Source organism: Protopterus annectens, chromosome 11.part0 (assembly GCF_019279795.1).
Source record: "Protopterus annectens isolate FY-2018-M chromosome 11.part0, PAN1.0, whole genome shotgun sequence".
Classification (NCBI taxonomy): Eukaryota; Metazoa; Chordata; order Ceratodontiformes; family Protopteridae; genus Protopterus; species Protopterus annectens.
This window is the reverse complement of record NC_056745.1, coordinates 1,483,830,991-1,483,848,971: the sequence shown is the minus strand read 5'-3', so window position 1 is coordinate 1,483,848,971 and position 17,981 is coordinate 1,483,830,991. Positions and strand designations below refer to the sequence as shown.

The 17,981-nt window shown below is 38.8% G+C and overlaps 1 protein-coding gene across 1 annotated transcript in view; it reads left to right on the top strand.

The window, feature by feature from the left end:
• TUBGCP6 (tubulin gamma complex associated protein 6) overlaps window positions 1–17,981 on the top strand; it is a 1,304,734-nt gene that overhangs the window by 996,505 nt on the left and 290,248 nt on the right. Inside the window, exon 20 of the mRNA XM_044088793.1 lies at window positions 8,439–8,580. Within this exon, the coding sequence (XP_043944728.1) occupies window positions 8,439–8,580 (142 nt within the window). The remainder of the gene's footprint in view (window positions 1–8,438; window positions 8,581–17,981) is intronic.

The window sequence follows — 17,981 nt, the reverse complement described above, 5'->3', positions numbered from 1 at the left end:
TTCTAACTTAAACAAATGTAACCTTTGTCTGAAAAAGAGTTCTTTCCAGTTGCATCCTGCATTAAAAGACTCAGCATGACTGCTGCTAAGCATACTCTGCCCTTACTCGAGTATAGAACTGGAATGGACATGTATTATGCTGCTTAGGATTACATGCTGAGCAGGTTGTAAATTCATTGAAATACTTCACATGAACTATGAAGCAAACTTTATTTTCAATTTGTGAGGCCTTTTATTTTGTCATTCTTGAGTGATTCATCTTTCTGTCCTGCTCGTCTTTTTAACCAATTGCAAATTTTGTTTTTACTTAAGATGCACAGTATTTCTGTAATGTGACTTGCCTTGGGGATGACAGTATTGTAGTGTTCTAACATAAAGACAGATCCTGGGAAGGATCGCCGGTCAGCACTGCACCCCAATATTCCATAGTTGGTTAAAGAGTATCAATATTTTCTATTTAACAGTGTAGCCCCCCCCCCCCACCCATTTTTACACCTAATCCTCTAGATTCTGTACACATTTTCTGTAACTTTGGATGTCTGTCAACATTTAACACAAAATCATTTTCTCTTCTTGTACTCTTGTTTCCACTGTTTTTAATTGGCTTAGCTTAACTAATTCCTTCTTCACTGCTGTCCCATTTTTTAACTTTTCCTTCTCTGACAACTGCTGCTTGTCACACACATCTAGCCTTTATTATACCACTTCTGCTTTAATCTTGTTTGTAATTTCAGCTACAGTACCTGTCCAGGTACTTAACCCAGTTTTTCCTTATGCCTTACTGCTTGCCACCCTTATTGTAGTGGATTTCTCATTACACTTGATGTACTTTTTGTTCCTATCCAATAAATGCACGTTAAAATGGTTTTATCTAACCTCCTTATGTGACCACTTATTGTTGACACGGCTTTATCTAACCTCCTTATGTGACCATTTATTGTTGACTTGATTAACCTTCTTATGTGACCACTTATTGTTGACATGACTTTATCTAACCTCCTTATGTGACAACTTATTACTGACATGGCTTTATCTAATCTCCTTATATGACCACTTATTACTGACATGGCTTAATCTAACCTCCGTATGTGACCTCTTATGCCAACCTATTTATAGCATACCTCTCAACCATACTGAATTCCTTGGTATTTACCGGTTTTGAGGGCAAAGTAATGGGGTGCCATGAATTCCAGAGTGGCCCTCGCAATTCCCAAATTTTCCATGTTGTTTTGAATTTTTTTTTTTTGCTAAGTTTTTGCTTGCTGACGTCATGATGTGCAGCAGCGTGCACGATGATGCCAGCTTCGTGAGGCAGCCTGTCAGAATTCGTCTGAGGGCTCTAGGGGTGTGTACTCTGTTTACCTTTTTCTGTGCATGAGTGGTTGCCATTGAAGCAGTGAGAATTTAATTGCCTGGGCAGGAGTAACGTACTAGCGCAGGCACAGCACTGAGGCGAACAATAAGACATAGTGTAACTGTAAATATTAAGGCATCTTAACGGAATAAGTAAATCCAGGAGGGAAACAGAATTACACAAGAACAAGGAAGACACCATGTGAAATCTGAGGTATGGACTGTTTAACTCGGGGATAATGTGCAAAAGTTATGATTTTACACACAAGGTTGTGGAAGCACAACACGACATAGCAAATTTATAATCTGTGGAGGAATTTGAAATTGCTGAAGGCAATCTTAATGATGTATTAGAAATGAGTAGCAGGTAATGAAAGAAAGTGAACAACAGTGACAGTCCGACAAGGTAAGGCTAACAGACAGACAACTTGGCCATATTCACAGTCATACCCCACCTCTCTGCTGATAAAACATTTGTTGCAAAGGCACTGTTTTTTGACAAGCAGCTGCAGGGTTTTATTTTTGAAAGCAAAACTAAAAGAAGCATAATATAAATATTTTTACTGTGGCAGACAGAATGATACTAGAATCCAACAGAACCCTGAAACAAAAGTTACAAATGCAAAGGTGGATTTTAAATCCTTGAAAACAATTTTTCATTTCTTTAATCATTATTAATTGGTTGTCTTTGACATACCAGATGTATGAAGCATGCTTTTATGTTTCGTCTTTGGTATGTTATGGTTTGTATCATTTAATGTATTGTTCATGCATTTACTATCTACATTGCTGTAACTTATTGGCATATTCCTGTGACATTTTACTTAATGTTTGGTGTTTTTTTTTATTATTGTTTTTTATTTAGTGACAGAGGTTAATCATATACTTAAACTGTACATTATATTGCACAGCTAATGTATATCAAAGCATATGATTACACAGTTCAACTGTTTTTGTTGAGAATTCTGTTAATTTGTGTCTTCACTTATGTATTGTTTAGCTTAAAATACTTTTTTTCTCTTCTTGTCTTATTATCAAAGTTTAACCTGTATACTGCTCATGTTTGTTGTACGTAGATTCTGTGTGAAATATTGCCATTATGCATTATCTGCATACCTCTCATCTGTACAGATGTTTGCAGAATGTCCAGATTTTTGTCTCATATTTTAGTCTGTTCCTCATAAAATCTGTGGTTTTCTGGATTTTTGTAGAATATTACTGATGACTGAATTCACTAAATAATGACTTTGCGTTTCAGACTTCATATCCTTCAGAAAGTGTATAGTAACTCGTGAACTTTTATTCTAGCAACTTTCCAAGTCTATAAGAGCAGTATTTAAAATGTTTCCCTATTTTGAGGGGGTTTTGTTCCCCCATTATATTTGGCTTTGTTCATATTTTTTATGCAAAGTGAGCGGTTGAGAGCTATGCGCAGCAGTCAGCAGCACGTCAGTCAGACCAATAGCAAGTCTCGATTACGGTTCCTGAGCTGTTTTTTGTTTTTAAATTAATGTTCAGTCACGGAGCAACCAAGATGCTTTATTACTGACGTAAAGCAGTTGAGCTGGATTCGGACCAGTCCACCCAGCATGATGAGAGTTAGTAAAGTTATCTTGATTTCCACGTCCACCAGCTCCTCCAGGTTAAAAAAAAAAGTGACTTACAATGAGATGATTCATCATCATAGGCAGCTCGCTAGGCCTAGCTCAACAGTGGTAACTAACTGGTAGAAAATGAGCAAAGACAAAGATGTATGTGACTGAGGCACTAAGGGCTGGACAAAATAAAAACAAGAATGACGCCAGTGCTGTTATGTACACTGTATGTTTTTGTACCTGCTTCTGATGTTCTCATTACTGCTCCCCCCCTTAAGTAAACCTTTCGCATATCAAACCGTATGATATAGCTTTATTGATTTCCATCTCCTGTTTTTGTATTACTGTGATGTTAGCTATGTAATACTTTGAATATGTAATCTACCTAGTTTGTTGACACTGTGTTCTGTTCATTTTTATGCAGTCTCATTGTTGGTCTACTCTGTACAGTATAAGGTATTTCTTGTTTATATGTCTGTCTTATGCCCGTTTGTCTCCCTGTTAAAAAGTATATATTATCATACATTTGGTTTAAAAATGAAATACTTTACAAGCATCTCTGTCTAGATCAGTCATTTAATATCAGATGGCAAAAAAAACATGGCAGTGAATATGCAGTATAGTTATGCAAGGCAGCAGACGTTACATTTGATTTTCAGACTTCATCCTTCAGAATATTCATGCTATGCAAAATCTGTTATTCTGTCAACATTGGAAATATGGAAGAGGACTACAGCAGTATTTAAAAAGTGCCAATAACTATTTCTTCTGTGCCATTGCTTGGTCCCTCACTATTTGTGGCTTTGCCCATCCAGATTTCTTTCACTAAGAGATTGAGAGGTATGCCATAATATCTGCAGTCATATAACTATAGTCCTCATTTTATAGTAAAGAAAATTGTAACTGTAACCATGATTATTATTATTATTCCAAGACAGTGCCCTGCCACTACTCAAAAAATACAAATTTTAGGAGCTCAGCAGCAGAGTAATATTTTTGGAGCTGTATCTGTGCCTTCTGCTGACTTTAATTTCAATTAACCATTAGTGACTTTTGATGCAGTGCATAATTTTTTATACATCTCATTTTGTGTGTTCTTCAGCTTACGTTTAAAAGTTGGTATCCCACAATTCCACGGGAATGGGTGGGATTACATAATTATATATGCAAATTTTAAGTTAATCGGCGTACAGATTTTGGGCCAATTGCACCCATTTTCTCTGGGTCTTCGTCCAGATTTTTGTTCTGATTACAGGTTTGAGAGGTATGGTTTATAGTATATTTACTTTTCTCCCGTAATATTTAATTTGAGAATATTCCTGCAACTGCTGATACATTTATGGTATTAGATTATATCCTTATGTTATTGTCACCCTTTTCACAGGAGCTGTATTTTATCTGCAGCTCATGTTTGCACTGCTGATATTAGTTGCCATGTATGCGTGTATATATATATATATATATATATATATATATATCTATGGATCCCTAGCAAATGAATTACCACGTGGAATGTCAAAGCAACGAGACCGGAATGCTGAATGTTCAAATTAATGAAGCCTCACAGAAGTGGAAGTCAGAATACTGAACAGGCATAAATCAGGCTAACACTGCACTACACTAACAACAGAAGGTTTCACAGGACAACAAGCCTCCCCTGCACCCCATCACACCCCCTGCTAACTATATATACCAACTTTGGGATCACACTGCATCTAGGAATAAACAAGACCCCAAATGCAACTGTACCACAGTCTCGCATAACACCTCACCTGCCCTGTTCAATTTTCTGACTGTCATTGTTGTGAAGCTTCGTTACTGTGGATGTTCAGCATTCTGGTGTCCTTGTTCTGATGTTCGGTATTGTGGTAATTTGTTGTTTTGATAGGGACCCATGTAGGTAGATAGATAGATGGGTACTACTTTCCAAAATACCACAAACTGCAGACCAGCAACACGAAATATAAAAAAGAAGATTTAATGAAATCCAAATCACATGAAACTTCTCTAGCGCCTCGGCCACTTGCCTTTAACAGAGTATATCTACCCATATACATCAAGTGCATTTATACATTTAACAATGCTCATATTAATCAATTAAACAATTAAATACAGCATTAAACAAGAAAACCTTAAAGGTATAGCATTCACACAAAACTTTTCCATACACATTCTTGATTAAGTGAAGGATGTGCAAGAAAAATTTGTTATAAAAAATCCTAGAATGCCATGTCTTTATTGCCTTCCTAAAATTCACAAAAATTAATGGATCCCCCTGGACGACCTATAGTGTCAGCCAGTGGTAGTTTTCTACATAATATATCTTGTTTTTTACATGAATTCTTGTTATCTACAGTTAAGAAATTACCATCCTCTATAAAAGATGCATTTGAATTTTTGGATAAAATTGATAATATAGGATGGGAGAAAGATATGTATTTTGTAGTATTAGATGTTGTCAGCGTATATACCATTATTAATCATCTAGATGGTATAAGGGCTGTTAAATATTTTTTTAGGTGAAAATCCAGTCACTGAATATGTTCTTGAATTAATTATGATGTGTTTACAGAATAATATATTTGAATTTGATGGGAGTCTTTACAAACAAACTCAAGGAACAGCAATGGGGGCACCATTTGCCCCGAGTTATGCTAATATATTTATGGGTCATTTTGAAAATTTATATATTTATACTAATCAATTTTTTCGAAAATTTGTTGTGAGATATTTTCGATATATTGATGATCTTATTTTTATCTGCAGGGGTGGTGTAGATTTAGTAGATCAATTTATAAATGAAATACAGAAAAATAATGTAGGGGTAAAATGTGATGCTTTACAAAAGGGAAGTAAGGTACATTACTTGGATGTGTTGTTACAAGGAGAAGATGATTCCCATATTACTCATTTATATAGGAAATTTCCAGATGCTAATGGTATTTTATATGGTGAATAGTTACCATCCCCACATACTATAAAATCCATACCTTATACAGAATTTGTGAGAGTTAAAAGACTATGTAACAACTTAGATGGTAGGAAAAGGGAATTATATGACAGTTTTAATAGGTTTCAAGAGAGGGGATATTCTGAGGTAGAATTACATGATAGCTTAAATCGAGTATTATGTGACAAAAAAATTGTGTATAATTCTATAAGTAATATAAATAGAAATAAATATGAGAACCACGAAGATATATATTGTACCACCACGTTCTCAGTATTATCGAAAGATATTTAGAAGCAGTTAAACATCGTTGGAAAATAGGAGAGAAGTTGATTGTTTAGAACATAAAAGGTTGCGTTTCTCCTTTAAAAGAGGTAGGAATATAAAAGATTTTATAGTTCATAGTAGGTTTCATATGCCTAATAGTACTGTAGTAAAAACAATTGATACAAGAGGTACAGTGGCATGTGGGAGATGTAGTATTTGTAAATATATTAGTGGTAATTTTACCAAACTTAATGGTATTGATTTTCAAACTAATGGATATTTTAATTGTAAAACTGAAAAAGTTATATATGGACTCAAATGCCCCTGTAATAAATTTTACATTGGAGAAACTAAAAGACAATTCTCTTGTAGAATAAAAGAACATATCAGGGACATTAAAAATAATAAACAGACTAGTCCTGTAGCTATACATTTTAACAAGTATCATAAGGGGAGCCCAGATGGGCTAATAGTAACAATTTTAGATAGTATTGTGAATAGTAAGTTTATGAGTGAAGAACAGATTAAATATATTTTAAGAAAAAAGGAAGCATTCTTGATTTTAAAATTTAATACAATGAACCCTATGGGACTTAATCAAGAATGTGTATGGAAAAGTTTTGTGTGAATGCTATACCTTTAAGGTTTTATTGTTTAATGCTGTATTTAATTGTTTAATTGATTAATATGAGCATTGTTAAATATATAAATGCACTTGATGTATATGGGTAGATATACTCTGTTAAAGGCAAGTGGCCGAGGTGCTAGAGAAGTTTCATGTGATTTGGATTTCATTAAATCTTCTTTTTTATATTTCGTGTTGCTGGTCTGCAGTTTGTGGTATTTTGATTTATCTGCATCGGTTGTGGTTCATTTTTTTTTTTTTTGGGTACTACTTTCCAGTCTGTGTTGAATCTGTAATCACTATACTTCAAATACTGTTACTACTCACAACTTGTCAGCTCTAATCACTTTGTAATTTTTTTCTTTCACAAAATATGTTTTTTGATCCTTTGCTCCATGGGCCTTAACTGTAAAGTAGTCTTTGTCTGAAAAAGAGTACTTTTGTATGACCCATTCGGACCTTCCTGGTTACCAAATGTAGAGAAATACCTTCTTCCGTATGGATAGCCAACATTCCATGACAGACATCCAGATCATTTGTGACCAGCACTGAGCATTGAAAATTGCTTTTGACACTTTAAAAGTGGAAGCCTTCCTGCACCCTGTCCTGACATGGAGGGCTGTGTTGTCCACACACTTGTCCTTATACTAACTCCAGGATTGCAGAGTCTCTGAGTGAGGGGACTTCTTTGAGATTACAGAGATCTCAACCTTAGTATACCAGTGACAATAATCACACTCAGATTATTGATCACCATCTCCCCTCTTTGGTGCTTTAAAGTTTGCATCTGTACTATCTTAGAAGGGTTACCCCTATGATTCAGAAAGATCAGAGGATTAAGAACTATTTTTTTAGTTTTTGTACTTTCACTTATACCTCAAGTGGCCAATATTTTCACTTGTTGCTTAAATTTAGCACATGTAGAAAAAAATGCCTTCAGGGAAAAACCAGTAGTACACTGGTTCTGTATTTCCCATTAACTTAACTATTGGTCTCTCAAAAATGTACTATAATGAAGGGCTTTTAATTTTGCTCTTTTCAGTTGCTTTTTACCTCAAGATGTAAGTGATACACCCCTCTTACTTGTATTCTTTAGGTATAATCTTATTGTTTGCATCATCCATAGTTGCACACTTGTAACTGGTCTGCAACTTGCATTCCAACAGCACCTCGTTTGTAGTTGTTCAGCAGGCATGTCTCCTTGGCTGTGTTCAGATATTTGCAGCATGTTTATGGTTACACTAAATATCTGATGTCTAGCAAATTGCAGCTTTCATTACAAATCACAGCTATGAAAACACTGGAAAAAACAGGTAAGAAAACAGAAGAAATACAGCAAAAAAAGGCTGGCATTGCCTTTGATTTGAAGATGTCTGCAACTCTCGGAAACAGTGCAGTAGATGAAGGCGCGTATCTTTCACTTTAGTGGCTCAGTAAAGTTTCCTTTTTCTTGATCCAGACTACTTTATTATTTTTATTAATTATAAATCTCATTTAAACATCTCTGAAAAAAAGCTGATTGTCCCATTGTTTTCTGTTTATTTAAAAAAAAAAACAGTAAAATGATAAATAATATAAATTATTGTCTGAAAAAAAGGTGAGCACTCTTGATCATTAAAGTCTTAGTGTTTATATCTTTCTGTTTTAGTGTACGTCTTGTGAACAAAGCTGTGGTGGATTACTGTTTTGTTGAACTGAATATTGAAAAGCACTTCAGCGCATTGAGACATTTCCTGCTGATGGAGGATGGAGAATTTGCTCAGTCCGTTAGTGATTTACTGTTTGAAAAGGTATATTGTCTTTAAACCAGTCTTGTTAAACTGCCTTTTTGTCTCCGTTGTAAATGTTTCTTGAATTCACGATCCCTTATGAGAAATAAGATTTTTGTTCACATTTGCTTCTTGTTTCAGTCCACTAGCTTTACTACTTATACTGTGATTTCACCAAACTGTTATTTGCTCAGCACCTTTTCTGGAAAGTGGTAAATACATTGACTGCTGTTATAGGCTGCCATGTAGATGGTCTGAAGGGTTGACTTGAGGTTATTTTGTGGAAAAAGATACAACAAGCAAGAATGTTTAACCAGTCAGACATTAAAATAACAGCAGAAACCATAAGAGATAATTGCAGAAGGTTCAGAATATTAGCCATTAGATATTACCTCCAGTGTTGAACGGGGTTGCAGCAGCATCATACGAATGTTAAACATATTATTTTTACACCACTGTTACAGGGCATGCATTGTATATTTTTACATTTTGCTTGTATTTATCAACTAGAACACCATGTTTACTGTTAATACATACGCTGTTGTTATTTATACCACTGTCATGACCTCGTGTCTGTTCAGTGTACATACTAGAGTACGGTTGCTCATGATCTTTCGTCTGTTCGCAGTACATACTAGACTACAGTTACTGTTTTTGATTAGCTCATGTTATACCATAGATTTCAGTGAATTTGCCATTGTGTAAGAATTACATATATGAATTCAACATTTGCTTACTTTTTTTTTAAGAAAACGTTTATTAATTTAACATGTTTACAGTATAAACACAGAAAGGAAGAAGTTCAACTTCACAGGACTACTTTGAATCATCAAGGTAATCTTGTACAGTTAACATATTAAGAATCTTTTTATTTTGATAGCAACATTTCAAGGTTATCCTAACAACTAAAGGTCTTACTATGTTTTATAGCTCTTATTCTGATCATTTATTTTTCAGTTTTATATAATGTTAAATTTAAACATTCTTGAACGGAGGTACTGAGTTATATTTCCAGTTTTTTTTTAATAACGCACAGTATCAAAGCTGGGGAGTCCACCTCTACCAGTAGACCAGTTACCAGCAGGGTACCGCATGGATCTGTGCTGGGCCCTCTACCATTTGGAATCTATTTCTCTGAAGTCCAGGCGAAGGTAAAACAGCCTGTGGCTTACCAAGTTTGCAACATATGACAGAAAGGGCTGACGCAGATAAATGATTGGTGTCAAACTCATGGACTGAAACTTAATGCAAAACATTTCCTCATTATCCCCTTTGGCAAAAAAGTAGCCCCTGCTAATTATGATATAGATAGTACTCTAAGTGCAAACTCAGTGGTGCGAGACTTGGGAACACAGGTTGATAGCAATCTAACTTCAATCACCATGCATCTGTAGTGGTAAGAAAGGCATTCTACATTGAGCATCTCATAAATAAGGGCATCACACCCAGGACCAGGGTAGCTAGAGCTCCAGTGTACTCTGCCCTTATTGGACTACTAATTGAGTACAATGCTCCCTTCTCTGTGTACTACACCAGCCACCTGCAGAAACTGGAGAGACCACAGAGGTTTCTAACCAAGAGAATCGAGGGCCTCGTAAACGTGACATAAATGGAAAGACTAAAAGCCCTGTAACTGTACTTGGTATCATACAGGCTAGTGAGAAGTGACCTACGATTGGCCTACAGAGCAGTCTCAGGTCCTACCCTAATGGAATTGCTGCACATCTGCATATCAAATGAGACGAGAATAATCTATGGGGAGGGCGGAGCCTAGATGGCCAACTGACAGCAGTGAATTTTGAGAGCTCCCTAAATTAGTATAATAATAATTTTTATTATTTTCAAGTTTAAAACGTCAGAACTCTATAGATAAACTACATAAATATCAATTTTGGTGGAGATGTACAAAACTTTTCCTATCAAGTAACTTGGAGATGTATTGAGTCACTGAATATGAACAACTCAGGGAATTCTCATTCATATACTGCTTTGAAAAAAGTTGATGACATCTACCTTACAGGAACTCTTTGAAGATGGATGGCTTTAAAAATTACTTAGAAAAACTCAAATTAAATTCTCAAAAACAGACTGATACTCTTAAGGAGCTATTACAGCAACACCATACAAAAATAACAAATGTAGAGACTTCTCTAAATGACATTGAAGGGGGACTCAAAGAGAAAGAATCCCAAAAAGAATTTCTGCTTAAACAGAAAATGTGACTGCTTAACAAAATAGATGACTTAGGGAAGGGAGAAACAACATAAGGATCTTTGGTCTGCCTGAAGACACTGAAGGAGAAGACATTATTTCATTCTTAACCTGGATTCCTGAATTTTTAGACTTGAAAGAGGGACTTTCATTTGAAATTGAAAGGGCACATAGACTACTGAGGAAACCTACTTCTAACTCAACAAATACTCCACCTAGATCCATAGTTATAAAATTTCTTTCATTTCTGGACAAGGAACTAATATTAAAATCTGCTTGGAGAAAAACACCCTTAAAATACAATAAAAGCCTGATAAGGTTTGACAATGATTATTCTTCCAGAATATTAGAACAAAGGAAAAAAGTCTGGCCAATAATAAAACTGTTGAAACAAAACAACATTAAATCACAGCTGGCCTTTCCAGCCAAGATAAAAATACTTTTTGCCAATGAGATAAGAACCTTTAATGACTTAGAAGATGCTACTATATTAATCAAAAAACAACAACATAGTGTCTATCCCAGAAGAAATGGGATGGATGGCCCCTACTCTTAAAATAATAAAAGAAACAAATCTTTGGACTGATGCTAGAAAGAAGAAACAAAAAAACGAATTCTAAGATAGCTGTCCCAAAACTTAACTCTTACACCTACATCTCTCAAAGTATCAACTAATATGGCACATCACTTGTCATCTGTTTTTATTTAAAAAAAGAAAGGTTTTTAAACAACTGAGAAACAGTAATGATTTATTCAGAATGCTCAGAGAGTCCAGTAATTCTTCACAAACAAAGGTAGGTCAAGATGGAGTGCTATTTACATTATATATAAGCCAAACAAAACAACATATAATACAAACATAGAAGTTTCTGTTCCCCTACTTGAACTCAATGAATACTTATCTTCATTTTTCATTGATTTTACTTATAATAATTTAAGTAATTAACTAATTCAGCAAGGTGCCATTCATCAGAGTTCAGACTCAAATGTAACAAATTAACATCATATATAATAGCAGTAACAGTAGAGTGTGTTGGAAAAAAATGCTTTCATGGAGACTAATGGCTTCTTCAGTTAAAGTATGATTTAGAATTGTCAAGTATATCCTGGTTAAATAATAGTAGCAAGCTCTTAGTACAAATGTCATCGGTGTTCTGTCTAAACATATTTCAAATCAGTTATGGCAGGTATCATAGCCTTGAGTGTTGTTTGATCAATCCTGATATGGTGTGCGTGGATGCAGCCCTGTCTGGCAGCTAGTACAAATGTCATTATTATTCTGTCTAAACATAGTATCAATTATGGCAGGTATCATAGCTTCGAGTGCTGTTTGATTAATCCTGATATGATGCAGCTGTGTCTGGCAGCTAGTACAAATGTCATTATTCTATCTAAACATAGTTAATATCAGTTATTGCAGGTATCATAGTTTTCAGTGCTGTTTGATTGATCCTGATATGGTGTGTGAAGACTGGTAGAGATGGGTGAAGGCTGCCAGCCTAGCCAGATATAATTGTGCAGATAATTCTATCATTTGTAAATACTGTGAAATGTTGAACTTGAACAATGTGGCAACATTGTCCTCTGCTGTAAAGAAAGCTAAGTCAAGTATTTATTGTCAGTCTTTTGAAATTAAAATGACTTTGTCTGTTCCTTTGAAGTTAGAATTTGGAGTCTGAGTCTGGAGTAAGCATCCTGCCTATTGTTTTAACTTAAGGAATAATTATAAGAATTTACATGTGGAATGTCCTTTATTGCTCTGAGTGTAAAATAATGTAAATGCAGTTTCTGTCAGCTTGGGAACTCCAGTAAAGTGTAAAAAAGATGATGTAATGTTTATCAGAACTGCAATAGCAATTTAAACAGAGAGAATCAGAAGGCATTAAGCACTTTTGTCTTGATATCCAACTCATCAGCACTCTGCCTGTTGTCTTATGTAAATTATCTTAGACTTGTATTTTCTTTTAGAGAGCCAGAAATTAGAAAGATTAGACTGTTTTTCTGTGATGTCAGAACTGTACTACTGATTTATTTTAAGTATTTCTGTGTGATCTCCGAACTTTTGACTAGCACTGTATAAGTAGAAAGTATTGTCTTGTGGTTTTAATTATTCATTGTTAAGTATTTTAAAACCTTTTAACTGTGGCTGTTTTGTTTAGAGATAAGTTGAGCTCTAAGAGTACATTGCATGTATATAAAGATCCTGTACCAGGTCACTCTAATAAGCCTTAAGACTGTTTAGTCACACTTACCAATTGGATAATAATATTGCACAGTAATAATTGGACACCCTTTTATGGGCCTTTGGGTAGCTGATAATATTAGCTGGGTGGTGTCAGTAATTACTACCTTATAGTCTGGGTAAGGGGGCACAGCTGGAGAACCTGTGCCAGCCTTCTCCAGAAGTGTCTGTGTGGTTGTATAAACTCTCATCTCAAAGTGTGTGTGTGTGTGTCAGCTACTTGGGCAGGGACATGAAGCACTGGTTGGACAGAGAGGGTGCTGGAGATTTTAGCTTGCCTAACTGGCTGAGATCTGGACCCTATAGCTGTGCCAGTGGGGAGTCTTATTGGGACCTGGAGAGCAAGGGAGCAACCAGCCCCGGACTGACTGTGATCTCTGTGTGCTCTTAAGAGAAATTGCACTTTACTGTGTGTATTTGTTATCTTTTCCTCATATATGAGATGCCCTCTCTGGTGTTACTGGTGAGGATTGAGGCTCCTTGATTGCTAGGCCAGGGCACAGGTGTCACATGGTGTGCGTGTGGCTGCAGCCATCTCTGGCAGCTAGTACAAATGTTATTATTTTGTCTAAACATAGTTAATATCAAATGTGAAGTTGTTAAATCTCGCCATTTATTCTCACTGATGGGTTCGGAGCCGATCCTCGGCTACGACACGGCCGATAGCAAAGCTCAAGGTTTGCCAGTAGCTCGAGACCAAGCCCCTCATCCCACAATGCACTGCTGGAATTACCTCAGATCTAGTTTGCTGCGGCAAGAGAGATCTCGGTGATCCAGTCAGCTTGGACCATTTTTTGTTAAATTGTAAGTTTAAAAAAATTCTTTCTACTTCTTCTGATAGATTATTCTTTATTTAGTGCGTGTGTGTTAAAGTAATATAGTTTTAAGTAGGTTAGATTGTAGAAATAGTGCCCTGTGTTGGCTTAGTTTTCTTAGTGTTAGGCCTTTTCTTAGCCCTATTTAGTTTTAACAATTTTATTCTTGTTGTTAGTATTTTTTTTTTTTTTTTTTTTTTTAGTGTGGGCCTAGTTAGCCCTGTATTTAACCTTTACAGGTTAATTTTGTGGTGTGTCTGTTTCTAACATGTCGGATGAGAGGGAAAAGTCTCACCCCAAATCGGGGTATAAGAAATGTCCAGATTGTGGGCAGAAAATGTCCATCACTGACTGGGCATGTTCAATGTGTTTACTGTCTGGGGGCTAAACACCTCTAAGACTCTTGCAGTATTTGCCACTCTTTTTCCTCTAGGGTTCTGTTAGAGAGAAGCAGAAAACTCATTGATAGGGGTTTGCTGCAGCATACTTTCTCTGAGGCATTGGGTAGCCAGGCAGGTGCCAGCACTTCAAAATCTTCAGATTCTAAACTTACCAAAAAGGCAAAAAGATCAGAGGGTACAGGGTCATCGGTTCCACAGTCCTCAGAACCGAGTGTCCCTTTGGTTCAGAGCCAGCTCCCAGTCTTGGAGCCGGTCTCTGAGGTTTCCTCATCTCCTCTACTCCAGTCAGCACCTTCGGTGCGTTCCTCGAAGTCTTCGGTCAGCCTCTCTGATATAGATATGGATTGGCTAGTGCAGAAGCTTCTACGGGCACTAGGACTTGCTAAATTGTTGTGGGCCCCGACCACTTCATCGGAGCCGAAGACCATTGAACCGGACTTGACTACTCCTCCTCTGAGCCATACTGGACTCCCGGAGCCGAAGGAGCCCGAACCGATAGTTGTTGAACCGATGGAACCGAGACCCGCACCGGTGTTATCAGTTCCATCTACTCGGACATCCTTGGCGCCGACCGAGGACGCTAGGAGCTGACACTCTCCTGTCTGGTCCGGGGATGATAGACCGATTTGTCGGTGCCGACTATTCCTCTCGGGGCTCAGATGAGCTTGGCTCCTACCTCGGGCTTGGAGCCCATGGTTTTGGTGCGGGGGGGGGATCGGACGGTCCCTCCGGATTCATCTACCCCTTCTTGTCAGAGCCATGGTGCTTTCGATGCCATGAAGAGAGTCCTGTCTCCTAAGACATTGTCAGCATCAGTTCGGGCTTCCTTCTCCCCTTAAGCTCCTGTGTCCGCTTCTACATCTACCAGTCCCCCTAAGCATAGAGACCCTGAGCTTCAAGTAGCCCCACAGGGCGTCCCCTGCTCTTCTGAGACCTCCCCAGATCTCCCCACTGAGGAGGTACCCAGGAAGAGACTGTGGAAGAGGAGGCACTTAGACTCCCCACAGGAGTCTTTGACATCCAACACTGACTTGGATGAGTCAGAAGGGTCCCCTCGATCCCCCTCTGAGGATATCTCCTTTGCGGAGATATTAGAGATCCTGATTTAGAAGGATGATTGGCAGTCCAAAACCCCTACTGAGGACGACTCAGAGCTCTTGAAGGCTTTTGGGTCTCAACCTTCCACTTCTTGGGTGTCTCCGCCTTATGACGAGCTCATGGACCTGATCTCTCATAAGGCGTGGGAGTCACTGGAGGTCATGGAACCTGTCCCTCAGAAGCCGAATAAGTTCATCTCTGTCCCTGTGGACAAAGCCTTTTTGACCAAAGGAGTGCCTGTTGATGCCATGGTGGTAGCTGCAGCCACCAAAAAGGAAGTGTCTGAAACATCCGCGTCTATCCATCCTCCTAACAGAGATTCTAGGATCATGGATAGATATGGGAAACGCATGTTTAGTTCAGCGACTTTTTCTTTGCGATTGCTGAACTATTTGACCCATTTCACGAGACTGCAAAGAGATCTCCTGAAAGAGCTATGAGATGCTCTCCAGGGTACGGTAGCTGCAGGGGTTGCCGACAAAGTCAACACACAGCTCGCTACCCTAAACTTGGTTGTGAACTCGTCCATGCGTCTCATATGTTATGCAGCTGATGGTTCAAGTAGAGCCGCTAGTTCAGGCATTGCTCTGCGGAGACGAGCCTGGATGCATCTCTGTTCCTTTGCGGAGCCCTTTAAGTCTTCCTTTATCAACACCTCATTTGATGGCTCATCACTGTTTGGGCCTAAAGTAAAGGAAACTTTAACCAGGTGTGAGCAGGAAGGCAAGACCCTGTCTGCCGTTGAAGTCAGTTTTTCTACCCCTACTCGGCCCTATCCCAAGGGCCCTAAGGGCAGGAAAATGTGGTTCCGAAAAGCACAGGGAGCCTTTCAGGACACACATGGAGAAACCCCCTCTAGAGGCAGAGGAGGGGGTTATAACGGAAGACGCTGCCCGCACGGCAGAGGGGGTCCGCAGCAACAGAGTGACAGAGGCCAGTTCTCTGGTCAGCCCTACCAGCGCTCCTGAAAGGAGGCCCGGCTGTCCGGCTCTGGAGGCAGTCAGGGGTCGCTTATCTTTGTACCCAGAAGCCTGGCTAAACCTAACGTCAGATACATGGGTACAAAGTATCATTTCCAGAGGATATTTCATACCGTTCTCTACCCCTCCCACTCCTGTAAACAGAATCCCAGATGTTCCACCCAGTCTCAGGGAACAAGCAATCATAGAGGTCCAAATATTGCTAGAAAAAGAGTCATCCAACCAGTCCAAGTAGACCAAGTTGGATTCGGAACTTACTCAAGATTCTTTTTGGTTCCAAAGAAAACAGGGGACTGGAGACCTATCTTGGACCTCAGCAGACTCAACCAATTCATAAAGAAAGAGAAGTTCCGAATGGTCACGCTTCAGTCCATTCTTCCCTTCCTAGGGAAAGGCGATAGTATGCATCCTTGAGATCTATGGAGTACATCCAATCACATAAAGATGAACAGATGCTCCAGGGATCACCTGCGTTTCCGGCTGGGAGCCAATCATCACCAGTTTCGAGCCCTGCCCTTTGGTCTCACTACAGCCCCCAGAGTTTTCACCAAATGCATGGCAGTGGTCACGGCTCACCTGAGGCGTCTACAATTCCAGGTGTTTCCATACCTAGACAAATGGCTCCTCACCGCTACCACCAGGCATTAATTGACTCAGGCAACACAATATACTCTGACACTCTGCCATCAATTAGGCATTACAATCTACTTTGAAAAGTCTGCCTTATCGCCATCACAGCATACCATTTTTGTAGGAGCAGAGTTAGATACCTCAGCCACCACTCTAAGTCTTCGAATCGAAAGAGTCTCACTTCTTCACCAACACGTCAACTCACTGGTGTCAAAGAACAAAGCTACAGCAGCAGAGGTCTTGAAGGTGCTAGGTTTGATGGCGGCAGCAATCCTGGCTGTACCACTCACAGGGATGCATATGCGAATCCTTCAATGGCTCCTTTTCGCTCAGTGGTTTTACCAAAAGCTACCGATGCACCACATGATTCTCATCACAGATTCTTGCAAGAGAGACCTTTGGTGGTGGTTGACGTCTCTTCATGTCACAATCGGAAGACCCTTTGCCCCCCCCCCCCCCAGTAGCCACTGTGACCACAGACACTTCCCTGATAGGGTGGGGGGGCATTTTCAGGGAAAGATTGCCCAAGGCACATGGACAGATCAAGAGTCACATCTGCATATCAGTGTTCTGGAGCTGAGAGTGGTACTTCTGGCGTTGCAGTACTTTCAGGACTCTCTTCCTCTAGGAACAGTTGCAATTCAGACGGACTACATGTCAGTGGTCTGGTACTTGAACAAACAAGGTGGAACCAAGTCTTACCCCCTTTGTCAAGAAGCCCTCAGGGTATGGCAATGGGCTGTGTCGTCCCACTGTTTCCTGATGGCAACGCACATCCCGGGGAAATCCAACGTGATAGCGGACAAGCTGAGCAGGGCAATACTGTTGCCTCATGAGTGGTCTCTCAACCAACGAGTTGCAGATTTGATTTTCCACAAATGGGGCCAGCCTTCCTGCAACCTCTTTGCCAATACCAAATGCAGAAGCTACTTTGCCCTAATACCACCTCCAGGACATTCCCCGAGAGATGCACTCTTACACGATTGGCCTCCGGGTCACCTATATGCATTTCCACCTATTCCATTGATACCCAAGGTTTTACAGA